Source organism: Equus caballus, chromosome 13 (assembly GCF_041296265.1).
Source record: "Equus caballus isolate H_3958 breed thoroughbred chromosome 13, TB-T2T, whole genome shotgun sequence".
NCBI classification, from domain to species: Eukaryota; Metazoa; Chordata; class Mammalia; order Perissodactyla; family Equidae; genus Equus; species Equus caballus.
In genome coordinates, this window is record NC_091696.1 from 48,235,099 (window position 1) to 48,252,727 (window position 17,629).

A 17,629-nucleotide genomic window follows, 5' to 3' on the forward strand; every position below is an offset into this window, starting at 1 on the left:
AAGTGACTCAGGCTAAGCCAATGAGCATCACCCCCAGGAATTGTGTGAAACTATTGGAAAAGAAGCTTCTCTTTCCAGGTAGAATTTCAAGCCAATTGCTAGTGGATGCTATCTTTACCATTTCATTTGAATTTTAAATACCAGGATCCAGCTATACCAGAAGACAGCCCAGCTTTACTCTCATTTCAGCCAACAGCTGTCTTCTTTTCTCTCTCTCTAAGCTGGTCCAACTTGGTTTTCTACTATACAGTTCAAGATGCCCTGACTAATACAGCCCACAAGAATGATACACGCCATGCATTATCTATCCCTGTTTTACAGATGGTATGGTTGTGGATCAGAAAGCTAATGTGACTTTCCCAAGTCTTGTGACTACTAAAGGGCAGAAGCAGGATTCAAACTCAGATCTATTTCATTCCAAAACACTTTTCCACCATACTACATTGTGTTTTGAAATAAATTATGTAGACATGAACAAAAATGCTGAGGATGTCTTGGCAGCAACCACTTTGGGGAGGGGGGCTCCTCTCCAGAGTTGATTTCCACTCGCTCCTGTCTGAGGTTCTGAACATGCAATCCCAGACACTATGATTTATCATCTCTATTCGTGGCTGGTCCCCCAAGTCTAAGTAAAAATGACATTGAGTCTGGATGTTGGTAAACCACCTGTGTAGCGCTCTCTCATGGTGCCCTGTCTCCCAGCAGAGAACAAGGATAAGGTGGGCTTTCCTTGTGCTGTAAACACCAAGTCTCACCAAGATCTCAGCCACAAATCCTTGCTGAGCAAATGAGCTGAGGCAAGTCCATAAACATGAGTTGCTTTCTTGATGCTAGATGGCACCAGTCTTCGGTCAGAGATGGTGGGAGCAAGAGTGAGGTACAGCCCCAAACACAGCCAAACCGCAGGCTGGCAAGTGGATGTGAACTCCTTTGGGATGACAGCCTTGCCCCACAGGGGTGATGGTTAATAATCTGAAGAAGATTCACAATCTTGAGGAATTTGCATGAGATGTAGAATGTGACATGAATAGGAAAGCCAAGCAACACAGACAAAGGCTTTTCTGGTGCTAGGTGACTTTGCCCCATTCCTTGGCCAGAGAGAGTGGGATCATGCGTGACCTCTGGAGGACTGGAGCAGTCAAGCATAAGCTATGAGCAAGTAGACACCATAATGGAACTGTCTCTATGCATCTGATCATTTCACACGATCAGATCACATTTCATATAAAATAGATTTCATTCTATGATATAGGACAAAACACTATCCCTGCTTGTAAGCCTTCAGATGGCTTGGATCTTGCCTGCTTTCCAGCCTCATCACAAGCCACATGCCTCTATTCAGTTCCTGAATCATGCCCGGTTTCTTCCTTCAGATTTCCATCTCTGCACCCCACCCAGGAGTCTCTGCCTGTCTCCCCCTTCAGTTGCAACTCAAATATCATTCCTCAGGGATCCTTTAATTTTCATTTCCACAGCTTGGGGGAATCTTGGAGCACCTTCCCATTTAATGCATCCACATAATCAGCCTTAAACAAAGGACATTTGGAGCAGAAAAGAAACCCAATCCCCAGATGAATTCTGTGAGTCTCACTAAACGGTTCTCACTGCAGCCTTTGCCCCGTCTGCCTTGAGTATCTCATTTCGGTCTTTAATGAGAAACTGGTCCATGAATGCTTCCCACTCCTGGGAGAGTCCCTCCAAGTAAGGAGCGTGCCTTCTCTTTGTTCCGCCTGTCAGAGCCCAGAGGACTAATCCACTCCCATCCCCACAGCAAGAGAGTTGTGCTAATAGAAAACCAACCCTGGCGACAACTTTCTGCTCATTTTCAACCTCACTGGCATCTAAGCCTCTGAAATCCAGGAGATTAATTTATTGTCCATGTTGATCAACTCCTTTACTCCTCATGGCAGCCAGTTGTACATAGATACTTAAGCTGAGCAGTCTCTCACACGTTCCTGGATGGAGCTGTCCAGGACCCATAGTCAGAGTCGCCCAACCATGTGGACAGGACTGATGAACTCTCTTGCAGATGAAGACATTCCTCTCCACCTCCTGTGTGGCTCTGGTTCAGACTCATGCCCTCTTGTCTGCTCTTAGCCTGGACCTGATTCCACCCTTGCCCTCTTCTAGCCCCCCTTGCAGACAAGCAGAGTTCAAAACTTCCCAAATGCAAACCCAAATCTCTCCCCTGATTGTGAAACCACTATCAGAAAACAGTTTCCTAAACTCCAGTTATTTGTACTCCATATGTACAATTTTCCTACATGCATCTGATTTTCATTAAATTGACTCAATCGGTGTGTTCTTAACAGATTTGTCAAAATTATAAAAAACAATCTTAAGTAGAATTTTTAAAAAGGAAACAGTTTATTGAAGTAAAGGGAAAGAGCAGTATCCTTTATCATATATAGAATGTAAGCCTAATTCAAAAGTAAAACAATATTACTGAATTATAGCTAGACATCAGACATATTGCCTGTCAAGAGTTCTGGGTCACTCGGTTAGAAAGGTAGATTAGCAAATGTTTGAGACCTTTGAGTTTGTTAAAACAAACAAACAAAAACCCAAATTATGACTCCTTGATGGAATCCCAAGGTCTGAAAAATAATTGACAAGAGAATAATTTCATCACTTCCTCACCAAGTGATTTGGTGCCATGTCTATGAGCCACCTGAAAGTAGCTCATTTATCATCTGAAATGTGAGTCTCACATTTGGGCAATGCTGTCCCATAGGAAGACGTGGTCCTCCTCTGTCACACCTCTTTAGAAAGGGGAGACCTGGCTGGCAAGCCAGCCCCGTTATTTCTCAGAGTCCTGGCTGACTTCACTTTGTTCTAGCCAAAGCCTTCATGTTCCCTCCATCCCTGAACTCAGCCAAGGCCGGTCTCTGGCTCCATCACTGTGCTCTGTCCCCACTCCCTCTTTCCTCGTGACTCCCTCTTTGGCTAAGTCACACAAAGTTTCAACTACCACCTTGCTTCCTTATAATTCTGGCCCCACTCAGCAAGGTCTTGCCCTCTCTTGCTTTCCTCTCCCACTGGGAAGAAAGACTGATGCAAAGTCCCAATCCATTTTCATGGCAAACAATACCCTCCATAATCTTCTCCCTACTCACAGCTCTAGTCTACCCTTGGGCCACCTTGGACATGCACACTGGACCTCAATCTACCCTAAACATGTCACATTCTTTCATACCTCCATCTTTGCCCACACTGGTCCCTCTGCCAGGAGGGTCTTATGCACACGAGTGCTCTACCCCTGTAATTACGCATGCAAGGGTTCTTCCTAATCCATTGAGATGTAGCTTGCAAGTGTCAAGGCTTGTAAGTCTCTTGAATCTTTCCTGCATACCTGTTTTATTGGGTTTGCATAGTGTTTTAAAAAGCAGCTCTTTTACATTAAAATCCAGATTTCCAGGTTGGCTTAGGAAATATCAACAGTGCACCTGCATCCCACATGGCAACAGGTAGCTGCACAATAGTTCCTGCATATAGGGCCATTGCTCTCAAGTTCACTGCTGTCCCCATTGCTCCTATTACCCTACAATCATCCTCTGTCTCCCCTCACTAACTTATGATTCCTGCCCAGACCAGCAGACAGGTGAGTTGGTCATCTCCTACCTTAGGCCAAGCATCTCTTCCTCTGTAAAACAGTACCATTGGTTGCCCATTTCTCTGAGCCCTCATAGCACTTTCCAGGGGGCTCATTTTCTTAAAGAAATTTAACTGGAAATGATTTGGAATGCCTGTAGGTATGGACACTAGCAAAAACAAAAATAAAAGTAGCTGAAGTTAATTGAGTTCTCATTTTGTGCCAGGCATTATATATACTGCCTTGCAGTATTCTCTTGTCAATTCCTCGAATCAACTTTTCAAGTGGATTTTATTATCTCCAATTCACAGATAGGAAAATGGAGACTGATAGAACGTAGGAAAGCTTCTCAAGGTCACAGAGCTTCTAAGTAGGAGATTAAAGCCCAGGACTTGGGCTCCAATCATTTTAATGGCGACGCTCCATTGGCTCCTATGTTTTAAGCATGGAATTCCTAATCCTTGGACATACCCTGCTGGAAATACAAAAGCTAGGAAACCGACCAAGCGTGTTGGAAACTGAAGCCAGAACTTCCCTTCTGGTGCTGTCGTTTCTCGTCCTCAAGACCAGAAGTCCTGGCATCACCACTGCCAGGTGCCAGTGGCTCACCAGAGGCTCAGGATTGTGATAAACCTCTACTGCGAGCCAGCTAGAGCTAAAACATTTGGGGCTGAAAGCTTGCCCCAAGTTGCAAACAAAATTATTTACTTGGCAATGGATGAAGATACCGGTCCAGGGACAAATTCATTAATTGGAAAAGGCAATTCTCGTAACCTACAAATTTAATTCTCTTTTTTGTGTGCGTGTAAGGCAAGGTAGCATTAGAGTTAAGAGTACAGCCTCTGAATTAAGAATCTCTGAGTTCAAATCCCGGCCTATGATATAACTTGAGCATTCTTGGGCAAGTCACCTAACCTTTCAGAGTTTCCATTTTTTCACCCACATACTGGGGACCATGATGGTACCTCCCACACGTAGCTGTTGTACGCCTCTGGAGGTACTTATGATGCCTAATCCAGAGTAAGTATCGTAAAAGGAAAAGTTCAGAGCTCTGAGTGTTAACAACAGCACCATAACATGTACCTCCCAGTCACCATTGCTGCTTCAATTGGACCCAATCTGAAAGTTGCCATAACTTTGAAAACCGCTCCAACTCCTTCTGTGCAATTTTGTGGCAGATCTGAAACTGTTTAGCTGCACCAGGCCAGGCGGTAAGTGAGGAAAGGAAGCTCTGTCTGTGTTTACAGCCTTTGAAAAATGGGCTCTCATCTCCTCTTGACAGATTCTCCCCTGACTGAACCATCAGCCTCTCTTCTCATCACCTGACTCGCACTCCTCATAATAGTATTGAAATTCAGATGGATTTTACACGACAAATAAAAGCGAATTTAAATGCCTCTGTTCCCCACCAGCAACGTGGGTACTGTAAATGTCAGATGCACACAGTTTTGCAAGGCCGTACAGCTGCTCCGAATTATGGGTTACCTTGCGTCACCTTTGCTAAGTCTGCGTTAGCTCCATGGTATTCACCTGCGGGAGGAAACCATCTGGGCTTGTGTGTCCAACTCAAGGGTGAAAAACACTACCAGCCTTTAAGACCTCCCTGTGACGTCCTCTGGGTGACGGCCTTAAGAAATGGCCAGGGAGCCATCCAAATGCACGTCTACTCACAGGGGCTCTGCCAACTCACTCCAAGACACACCACGCATCTCTCCATAAACAAGGGGGCAAGGTTCTCCAAATGGCAATTAGCTTTCTGCCTGCCATGGAAAACAGGCATCTAGGATAAAGAAAAACAGAGAAATGGGAGAGAACAGAAGATTCTCTCATTCTGTCCACAGTCTCCAGTCGAGCCCAGACGGTGAGAAGAGCAGGAAGAGCAACTGTATTGCTCTTCATTAAGATGAGGGTTCTCCGCAACTCTTGAAATTCACCGTTTATCTTCCACATCATAGCTGGTCTAGCATTCAATGGGAAAATGATTCATCTGAGGTAAACGGCCCTACTGAATGGGATGAGGCATGAAATTGGAGCGGGGCAGCAGGGAGAGACCCTATTAGACTCTACGGAAAACTTGAGATCTTGTGTTTTCAAAAATTCTTCTGCTGAGAAGATACTCACCAATACACAAAGGTACAGATGGAAGCACATAAATATATCAGTATATACAGAACATATGGAAGGAGGACAGGAGGGTAGACAGGAAAGAAGGGAAGGGAAAGAAAAATGAAGAAAAGAAGAAGGAAGTTATTCCTGCGAAGCTATCTAGTCCTAACAGACATCATATTAAGCTTTCGTAACTAAAGGAAATGGAGCTTTAAAGAAAACACTGCCAGTTCTCCTTCAGAGCACTCAGCATTTCATAAAAATCCACACGGGCCAAGGGGCTGCCACTTCAGAGACAGGTTGACTTATTATTTTGACACCTCTGTCATCTCTTGTCACTTCAATTCCACTTTATCAAATTACTGATTTTGCCAGAAGCATTCAGATTAAATGGAGAGGGACACACACACACACACACACACACACACACACACGCAGGAGCAAGTGTCATCACTTCAATGGTGAAATTTCATAATTATACATCAAGGTGACAGAAGTACCAGGGTGCATTCTAGAGACTGGATGAAGATTACTCGAGATGCCACGGCTGCTGTCTGCCTGCATGGCCTCGTGCCACATCGCTGTACGGAGGGGTGAGGCTGGCACTCTTCTGCTGAGGGTGGGGGACACTGCCCCTCTGGGTGACTAGAATTTGCATCTTGACTTTTCCAACAAGAGACAAGAGCCTGATATACAGAGCTACCCCCCAACACCTCCCCCTCACTGCCAATCACATGAGGAGATCCAGAGAAGCTATAGCGCAAATGTATGAACTGCAAAAAGATAAATCAGAAAAGAACTCAGGGGGGAAGAAAAGTTCTCCTCTTGAACGGAGAGAATAAGAAATTCTTAAGAGGGGCTGGCTCCGTGGCTGAGTGGTTAAGTTCGCGTGCTCCGCTGCGGCAGCCCAGGGTTCGGATCCTGGGCGCGGACATGGCACCGCTCGTCAGGCCACACTGAGGCGGCGTCCCGCATGCCACAACTAGAAGGACCTCCAACTAAGATATACAACTATGTACAGGGGAGTTTGGGGAGATAAAGCCAAAAAAAAAAGTTCTTAAGAGAGTAAGACAGTAAAAATGGAAGTAGTCATTATGGTGGTTATATTGCAATTAATTGCAGCCAGAGGTTTGGTTAGTGCACATATCATCAGCCCTGTGCAGTCAAGTTTAGAAAACAACAGGTGAACCCTTTAGAAATGAGGCTTCATTTGAAGTGTCTGACTCAACCCAACGGTCTAGGACAAAGCATAGAAATGCATACGTGTGCGTGTGTGTGTGTGTGTGTGAGTGTTACTCTTTTTTGAAAATAGCTGAAGCCATGGACACAATGATCATACATGACTTCCTCCCACCAGTCAGCAGCATAGAGCATCCACGGATCCAGGGTATCACTATCACCATGATCCATGAAGCAAAGGCAGTTTCGGCAGGTGGAATGGAGCTGTGCAGCCGGCTTTCATTGCCCAGATCTTATCCCGGTTGCTCATTTATCTTGTTGGTGATGGAACTGATGTTGTTTTAAGAGCATCAGTTCTCCTGGTATCTTTCAAACACTACTGGCAAAGGAATTAAAAAAAAAAAGAAAAAGAAACCTGGAAAGAATCACACTTGTGAATTCCAAAAAAGTCCAAGGGAAGTGGAAACATCCTGAGCTCTGGGAGCCGGGCAGGGGCACGCTTTCACTGTGATGTGAGCAGAGTAGCTGGGACAGAACATAGATGGAAGAACTGGTGGGAACAGATGAAAAAGGCTGTGGACACCTGTTCAGCCTAAATTCCGTTTTTCCAACTCACGAAGTACACACATGCGTGTGTTTCAGTATGCAAACACACGGTGAATGCAGATAGGAATTGAAACAACTCTGCCCACAAAGTAGAGCTACACACAACTGGAACCAAGCTCAGATCATGCAGAGTGAATTCAGCCTATTGTATCACTATTCCTCTCAATGTGAGGAGATTAACACTCCTTAAAGTAATGCATGGCGATTGCCTTTTATTTAAAAGCAAATTTTGTTTTGAGATGTCCTCAGCCACCTTATTAATCAGCAGATGACTGAGCCATCACCAAATCAGAGCTGAAAACCTCTGCTGGAAATAATAACTGTGTCGGACAATAATGGTACGGTTGCAGAGAGAAACATCTTTCAAAATTGCGGAATGATGTCAGCAGTAGCCAGGAGATATGTACCCTCAATTCACTTATTTGACCTCTTTGGATCCAAGACGTTAGAGGGAAAATTTGATCGGCTTGGAGGCGCTTTGCCACAGAAACTTCTGTGAACTCTTGTCAATAAAAAGAGATTGTGAAAATATTAAAGAGAAGAGCAAGCGTTGAACAGTTGCTTTACCTGAGGGGACCCACACCAAGCGTAACGAGAAGATAAATGAGGGGAAATCTCTCACTATGTAGGAAAGGACCTCCTACCTCCGCCCCCGAAAACATCTCATGTGAGTAGATTTGTATCATAGAAAGTCGCTGCTCATTTGAATGTGTCATGATGGAAACTGAGGCAGGCTCTATCGCAAGCCAAAGTGTATAGGTCAGATACAGGGACACATCCTGAAAAGCCCAATATTACATATTCTAGAATATATCTAATATTATATAATTACATGCAATACGTGACACATTATATGCAATCATCATCAATAATATTCAACAAAAATGTGAAATGAGTTAAGGATAAACTATTTTCCTGAAGAGAAGCCTATGACTAAAACAAAAATCAGCACCAATTTTTTTAAATACTTAATTACATTACGCACTCTTCATTGAAGCCATCAGAAATAACGGATTGCAAAGAAAAAAAAGACGAACATTTTAAAGTATGATTTCTTTAGGTTTCTAATACCAGGACAGGAATCATCTTTGCAAGCCACTGTCCAGCAAGGCATGCCTTAAACACTTGGGTTTAAATCACAGAGTTCTTGTTTTGTTTGAAACCAAAAAGATGAAAAATATTGACTTACCTTTCTGTCCTCTATTTCCACACAGGTATTGCAGTCCGCTTTGATATCCTGAGAGAAGGAGAAAAGAGAGAGAGTAAGAGCAAGAGTCAGGCTTATGGTCAGGGAACATTCGGCAGTGTCGTTGAAATGCCCTTTAAAATAATAAAGAGCTCACGCTCCTAACGGTTGTTTCTCGAGCCATTGCTCTTTATAGCGCTTTTTAGAAGTATATGCCTTGGTGTTTGCATTGGAGACATATGGATGTCATAACTAAGCTTTATTACATGCAGATGTGGGGAGAAGGCAAAAGCTATGGATCAGAGGCCACAACAAAGAGAAGCTGATGGCTCATAAAATAATGTGCCCCCCAGGCACCTTTGTTCACAGCAGCAGTGACTGCCCTTAAGCCGACTTAAGTCTCTCTCCCAATCCAGATTCCAAATCTATCTTCTTCCAACAGAAAACTATCACTGTCTATGTTTTATCCTTTCATCCATCCATCCATCCATCCTTCCACCCATCATCCATCCACCCATCACCCATCCCTCATCAATCATCCATCCACCCATCATCCATCCATCATCCATCATCCATCCATCCATCATCCATCCATCCATCCATCCATCCATCCATCCTTCCACCCATCCATCCTTCCACCCATCATCCATCCATCATCCATCATCCATCCATCCATCATCCATCCATCCATCCACCATTCATCCATCTATCCATCCATCCATCCATCTACATTTATTAAATCCTTACTTTTTTATGCATTTCTTTCTTATTGCCCTGGAATGGAAAGGTGAAAAAAAAAACATGGTTTCTACCTTCAAGGAACTGGCCAGTGAAACAGAATGGCAGACACATGCATACAAGCAATTGTGATATTCATTTACCCATTCAAAAGCTATGCGTTCAGCACCTACTGCTTGCCAGGCCTTGCTCTAAGCATGGGAGACTCAACAACATACATAACACACAAAAAGCCCTGCCCCGGTGATGCTTACATTCTGCTAGAAAAGACAGACAATAAAAAAGAAAAGTCAATGGATGGTGAGTATTTTAGAAGACAATACATACTACAAATAAAAATAAAGCAGGGAGACGGGGATGGGAAATGCTGAGGGTGGGGGAATCAGACTTTATATTTAAAGAGAAGCAGCAACTGAGCAAAGGCTTGAAGGAACTTAGGGGATGGGTGTGCAGCCATCTGGGGAGAAAACATCTCAGATGAGGGAAGAGCCAGTGCAAAGGCCCCGAGGGGGAACGTTTGAGACATTGTCAAGCTAGAGGAAGGAGGCCTCCGTGCCTGGAGGGAAGTAAATCAGGAAAACAGTGACAGATGAGATCAGAGGAGGACACTGGTTTTTACTCTGAGAGCAGTGAGGAACCACTCAGAGTTATGTTTTCCCTATTGCGGTAAAATACACATAACGTAACATTTACTATTTTAACCATTTTGAAGTGTACAGTTTAGTGACATTAAGTATATGCACACTGTGCAGCCATCACCACCATCCATCTCCAGGACTTTTTCATCTTCCCAAATTGAAACTCCATAACCGATGAACAATTACTCCTTATTCCACCTCCTCCAGCCCCTGGTAACCACCATTCTGCCTCCGTGAATTTGGCTACACCAGGACTCCACTGTGTCAGTCTACTAGCATTACCGTAACAAAATACCACGGATTGGGTTGCTTAAACATCAGAAAGTTATTTTATCACAATTCTGGAGGGTGGAAGTCCACAATCAAGGCGCCGTCAGAGTTGGTTTCTGGTGAGAGCTCTCTTCCAGGTGTAGACGCCCACCTTCCCACTGTGCCCTCACACAGCCTTTTTTCCGTGTGCACGGAGAGAGAGAGACCTCTCGTATTTCTTTCTCCTCCTATAAGGACACGAGTCCTGTTAAATTAGGGCTCAACTCTTTTGACCTTATTTAACCTTAATTATCTCCTTAAAGTCTTGATATCCAAACACAGTCACATTGGAGGGTAGGGCCACTTGATTTTCGGGGTGGGGCACAATTCAATCTGCAACACTCATATAAAAGGAATCACACAATATTTGCACTTTTGTGTCTGGCTTATTTCACTTAGCATAACGTCTTCAAGGTTCATTCACATGGTAGCACATGTCAGAATTTCATTCCTTTTTAGGGCTGAATAATATCCTGTTGTGTGGACAGACCACTTTTTGTCTATCTGCTCATCCATGGATAGACATTGATTTGTTTCCACCTTTTGGCTATTGTGAGTAATGCTGCTATGTTCAGGTCCCTGCTTTCAATTCTTTAGCCTCTATGCCCAGAATTGGAATTGCTGAATCATAAGTAATTCTATGTTTAATTTTTGGAGGAACCACCATGCTGTTTTCCATAGTGGTGGTACCATTTTACATTCCCACTCGCAATGCACAAGGTTCCAACTTCTCCACATCCTCATCAGCACTTGTTGTTTTCACTCAAAGGTTTTGAAGAGAAGACAGACATGATCTAACTCCTATTTCAACAGAATAGACAGCTGAGGGCCAATAGCACACGTAGGAAGACTGGTTTGGGGGCTACTGTAGGAGTTCAGATCCAAGATGACAGAGGCTGGGAAGGGTGGTGGCAGGGAAGGTGGTGAGAAGAGACCAGAGTGTGACAGAATCAACAGATGTCTTAAAAGAAATGGATGTGGGATGTGAGGGAAAGATGGAAGTCAAGGACCATTCCAAAGTTTCTGGCCTGACCACAGTAGCAATGCAGAGGAGAAGAGTGTGCATATGGTGGGATGTTATAGGGGTCTGCAGACAAGAGTGGCTCAGTTTTGGGTAAGTTAGGTCTATAGACATGTTTATTCTCTCACCAAGAAGTAGCTGAGTGTTCTCCGCTGACGCATCACTAGGATAAAGTTGATATAAATGGAAGGCCATCAGCATAGTGATTTATTAAGTGCAGAAAATTCTAGGTCCGTGTGAATCAAGAGTGGAACAAAAGGGGACAATATCATAAGGTGAAGATTTTGTTTTCCATGGAACAGGCTGTTTTAATATCAGCGAAGTGGGACGAAACAGCTGGCAACAACTGAATGCCTCTTCAGCACCAGGAACCACATGAGGCCTTTCTCACATTAGTCTCTAAGCTCCCTGTGACCAAACAAGGTTGGTAGCATTTAGTTTTATACTGAGTGAAGATGGAGATGAAGGACTCACCCTGGGTCACGTGACGATGGAGCTTAAGTCTATATCTGGAAGTGGTTCCTAAACCAAGGTACTCTCCGTTCTTTCCAGGTGATTTGATTTTATTTCAGTCAAGGTAGCCGGTCAATTTGGATAATTCAGGTCTCACCCTCTTCCTTGCTATGGGGATGGAGGGTCATCTAATGCAAAAATATCTAGAAAGGAAGTACAGCCGTGATTCTCAAAGTGTGGTCCCCAGACCAGCAGCTACAGCATCACCCAGGAAGTTGTTACAAATGCAGATCCCTGGGCGCAACCCCAGACCTAGTGAGTCTGAAACTCTGGGGCAAGGGCCCAGGGATCTGTGTGTTGTTAGCAAGCCCTCCAGGGGATTCTGCTGTGGGCTCAAGGCTGAGATGCTGCAAGACAGTGCTCTGGTTAGCAATTCCAGTCCAGACATCAGACTCCTGCATCTGGCGTGTGGCTCTACCATCAAATAGCTCTACAGCCTTAGGCAAGTTTCTCTACCTTTCAAAGCCTCAGTTCTTTCATCTGTAACACAGGACTAGTGTGAGCAACCGGCTCTTCAAAGTGGGGTCTTCACCCCAGCGCCTATGGCATCACCAGGGAGGTAGGTAAAACATGGCATCTCAGTACTGAATCAGAATCTGCATTTTAACGAGTGTTACAGACTGAATGTTTGTCTCTCCCCAGATGCATAGGTTGAAGTAATAATCCTAGTGTGGCTATATTTGGAGATGAGGCCTCTAAGGAAGTAATTAAGGTTAAAGGAGGTCATAAGGCAGGGACTCTGATCTGATAGCATTAGTGTCCTTATAAGAAGAGATACCAGGGAGCTTGCTGGATGTCTCCCTCTGCACCCGTGAACCAAGAAAGGCCAGAGGAAGACAGCAAGAAGGTGCCATCTGCTAGTCAGGAAGAGGGCTGTCATTAGAACCCCGACATGCCAGCACCCTGATCCCAGGCTTCCAGCCTCCAGAACTGTGAGAAAAATAAGTGCGTGTTGTTTAAGTCAGCGGTTTGTGGTATTTTCTTATGGGAGCCTGAGCAGATAACACAAGCTTCTCCATGATCCGCAAGGCAGTCCGAGGATGTGGGGTCACCGTTCTCTCACTCAGACTCCTAATTTACTGACTGAGGTCTCTGATTGACCTTAGACATCGAGTCAGCAAAATGCCCCCGATTCTTACTAGAAACTCTCTTCAAATGCATCCTCTAAGAAACATAAAGAGAAAGTAGAGATTAGCACAATATGGGAGGGATGATGACGGGTTGTTTTTAAACCTAGGAGATGCCGTCTAGAAATGAGGTAAGAAAGGGCATTCCCTGTCTGTTTTATGCTGTTCTGACCACGAGACAGTGTGCATTTCCTTTCTTTCCTCAAGCGATAACAGCTGGAGTTAGCCGGGCTGAGTCCATATCCAATTTTGACTTACCCACACGGAAGTGGCAGGTGTTAATCAACTAACGAACGAAATCAATAACCCAAAGGCAGGTTTTTGTTTTTAATCTGCCACCGAGGACCCACGCAAGCGACAGAGAAAAGCCATCTGGCTGAACCAGAGCTCTTGCCATTTCCCTAAGATTATTCAATTTATTCTTGTCAGGATTAATTTACTAAGCCCACGCTGGATTTTTTATTTAGATGATACTGTTGGTTTGTCATCCAGATCTGTTTGCCGCAAATCTACGCAGGAGGCGTCCCGGGGGACTGCGCTTGCTTCTGAACAATGTTGGACTCAAATTGGAAAAATGTCACTTTGGTGGGAACAAATCATTGTTGGGCTCACTCCATGCGGAGCTGGTGTCTCTGGATGGGCTCCGACCTGACCTTTTCCGAACCAGCGTAATCAAGGAAGTACTTCAGCCCCACTCGATACTCGCTTGGAAAACAGCTCAACTATTTAAGTGTGAAGTATGAATTTGGAGCAGTGTACTTATCACCAAGCAATCAATTTCCCTACAGAGGCCAGCCATTCTCTCTTCTGTAGCTGGAAAACCCCGAAGAGTGAATCAGTCACTGGCAACAGATGGGATTTCACACATGCTATGGAGTCACAGGGCTGGGGTTCATGTCAGTGGGCTCTACCACACTTGTTGTGGGGCTGTGCCTCAGCTTCCCCATCTGTAAAATAAGAATACTAACAGTTGCCTCATTTGTTGTAAGGCATATCCAATATGTGCAAAGGTCTTGGCATAAGGCAAGTCATCAATAAATGTTAGCTAGCATTGATGACATCCTCCAAAAGTCTTTGCGAGACGTGGTTCTCAGTGGAGTACTGAGAACTTGAAAACAGTTCTATTCTTAAAGTTTTCTCTTCCAAGTTTTCCAAGTTCTTCTGGCTTTTAAGCATGAAAGCACTCATGTGTCTGTTCTTTTCAGAAACAGTTCTCTCTCCTGAGAGAGATTTCTTTCCTTCTGCTCTTTGCGTGTTGGTTGTTTCTGACGATTTTTGTAGGTCAGGGTTATTCACGCCCACGATGCACGGACACTGTCATCCTTGTCATGTATTAGCATCACTTAACAGCTCTGAAGTCCTCAGAAGCTAAAGGTCCCTGTGAACAGGTGGAGAAAAATGTCTGCCAATGAGATTCTGGGGGTCTCAGATAATTTAGAAGCTAGGAGCCTGTAGCGGGTTGAACAGTAACCACACCAAAGTGTGGGAAGCATTCCCCCAATCTAGCTGCCATTGTATTGTGACAAGGTCTGGCAATGGAAGGAGAATCATGCAACGCACTTCTCCAGGGAACATAATTCTTTAAGCAGAGTCCTTTGTCCTCCTTTCTAAAGCCTATTACTGATTAACGTCTTCCCTCTGTCCTGGAAGCCTTGTAAAAACAGGCAGAATGAGCAATAAACATATCTCAAAGAACAAGCAGCAGCCCCCAAGGATGAGGGGGTCTATATTCCGTTAATTATATACTCGCTGTCCTCCTAACTTCTTTGAAGACCCTGAAACTATGTAACCTCTTCCTAAACAATCGATACGTATGCTGCACATCTGGTATGTAGATAACCACCTTTGATTATTACCTTTAGTCACGCACTGCCCCTCAACTATTGTTCCCATGACGACAATAGTCAGACCACCTCGTGTGATTTTTTCCTATATAAGTGTACCCTGTCCCCGAAATAAATTGGACTTGCTTGCAACTGCGTCGAGTCTCACGTCTAGCACTTACACTTTCGCCGACGCCGTCTCTCCCGCGGGAACCTGGACTCTGCCGCGGCTGGACACCGGCACCAAAGGTTCCCCACATCCTGAGCCCTGGAACCTACGCATGGGGACCTTCTTTGGAAATAGAGTCTTTGCAGATATAATTAAGTTAAGGATCTAGAGGTGGGAGATCATCCTGGATTATCTGGTTGGGCCCTAAATCCAATGACATGTCCTTTTAAGAGACAGAGAGAAGAGAAGGCATAAGAAGACAGACACAGGGACTGGAGTGATGCTGCCACGAGCCAAGGAATGCCAGGAGCCACCAGAAGCTGGAAGATGAGGAAGGATCCTCCCCTGGAGACTTTGGCAGGAATGTAGCCCAGATGACACTTTGATTTCACACTTCTGCCTCCAGAACTGTGAGAAAATAAATTTCTGTTGTTTTAAGCCACGGTTTGTGGTGATTTTTTTTTTACAGAAGCCACAGGAAACTAAACAAGAACCTTAAAGAGCTTTCTGTTTGAATCCTTCTTGTTTGATACATGGCTACTTAACACTGAGAAAAGAAAGGCGTAATCCAGAGACCACCCCACGTAATTAATGCCCTAAGGAAGACCACCCTGGAACCTCTAAAAGGATGACTTCAGTTATCAATCCTGGATGGGCAATGGGAAGAAAAGACCAGGGTGCTTATATTTGATGTGAGAGTTAAGTAAGGATCACAGATCTTTGATGTGACATTGTTTTCTGGGACTCAAATACTCACAAAGTCTCAGAGAGCATCTCATAGGAAATATCTGCAGCTTGAGTCATCTCTCGGGAGCTGGGGGAGATGCAGCCAAAGGTTCATCTGACAAGCCCAAATAGGGCTGATGATCAACGACCCTTCTACTGGAGAAGAAACCCAAGTTTTTGCTCTTCCTTTTCAAACAGAAAGTAAATGCTATGGCGAGACAGTTTATAACATGAAGAAAAAGTACATTTTGACCTCACCCGCCAAAAAGAATTCAAAGGTGCATTTAAATTCTGAATCAATGCTATATAGGAGAGGAAAAATAATTTTACCTCTGCCCTTCTAGGTTCTGGGCTGAGACCCCTCCCCCTGACCTTGTAATAAAAGATTAGCCGGAGAAAAACAAACAGAAGTTTACTAACATGCATACCTCCTGTACACATGGGAGAGACCCAGGAAAACTGAGTAACTCCCTGAAATGGCCCCAGCCACCACCTTAAACACCATCTCCAGCTAAAGACAAAAGAAGATGTTGGGAGGTGGGACCAGTTATGGGAGGTGACCAGGAAAAGCCCAGTAAACAAGGTAAGGTCATTATGCAGATTTAAGTCAGGGCTTCTCCATTGATGAGAGTTTCTACAGATTTAAAGTCTCTTCCTCTTCCTGGTACAGAGAGGGAGACACCTTTACAAATGGAGATTTCCCTTACAAAAGGGCCATTTCTACTCTGTTTTCAGAGCTTCTCCTGTGTCTGCAGCCTCTCAATCATCCCCCCAAAATCTTTATGCCAAAGAGTATATTTTAGGGTGACGTATTCTGCTCCCCTTCAATTATAAACAGTTTCCCTTTCAGCAGCAATTTTTCTGATAGTTTGGACATAAGTTTTTTATTCTTCTGAAAATAATTATTACTTCTAATTTAAAAGAAGTTAACCACTGAGTTTAAATTCTAGGATTTGGAACATATTGGTGATTTACTGCAACCTGGGTTCTTAAATTTTTTTTGACTTTCATAAACACTCATACTTTAGGGCCAGTCCTGTGGTCATATGGTTAAGTTCGTGGGCTCTGCTTTGGTGGCCCAGGGTTTCGTGGATTTGGATCCTGGGTGCAACCCTAGCACCGCTCATCAGGCGATGATGAGGTGGCGTCCCACATAGCACAACCAGAAGGACCTACAACTAGAATATACAACTATGTACTGGGGGGCTTTGGGAAGAAGAAGACAGACGAAAAAAAAGATTGGTAACAGATGTTAGCTCAGGACCAATCTTAAAAAAAAAAAGACTCATGGGGCTGGCCTGGTGGCACAGTGATTAAGTTCTCACATTCTACTTCTCAGGTGCCTGGGGTTCGCCGGTTTGGATCCCGGGTGTGGACATGGCACCGCTTGGCAAAAGCCATGCTGTGGTAGGCATCCCACGTATAAAGTAGATGAAGACGGGCATGGATGTTAGCTCAGGGCCAGTCTTCCTCAGCAAAAGAGGAAGATTGGCAGTAGTTAGCTCAGGGCTAATCTTCCTCAAAGAAAAAAAAATCAGACTTTGAAAATAAATATAAGCCATAGTACCATTTGGCCCAATGCATCCCTTCTACAGACGAGAAAACTGTGTTTCGAAGAATGTATAACGTTGACTTTGCTAGTCAATGATATAGAGGAATTGAAATCCATCTGGTCTACCTGCTATGTATTTAATGCTTTCTCCAATACCACATATTGTCCTTGAATCTGAATATTTAATCTATGTTCTAAATTTAATTGCCTTATGTAAGGATAACGATTGTGCCCCAACTTTTAAAAATTGGAATAACTGTGTTGTCTTGTAACCATCGTCGGTACGAATTTGAAGTCATGTGTGCCTTTCAGCTGAATTCTTCAGTCTGTGTTCACCCAATTCA

General features: G+C 44.2%; 1 protein-coding gene across 25 annotated transcripts in view; it reads right to left on the reverse strand.

Moving 5' to 3' along the window:
• Nucleotides 1-17,629, reverse strand: part of RBFOX1 (RNA binding fox-1 homolog 1) — a 1,973,933-nt gene that overhangs the window by 863,637 nt on the left and 1,092,667 nt on the right. For all 25 annotated transcript variants that reach the window (XM_070231066.1, XM_070231091.1, XM_070231079.1 and 22 more), the window contains one exon: nt 8,673-8,720. In XM_070231066.1, coding sequence (XP_070087167.1) covers nt 8,673-8,720 — 48 coding nt within the window. The remainder of the gene's footprint in view (nt 1-8,672; nt 8,721-17,629) is intronic.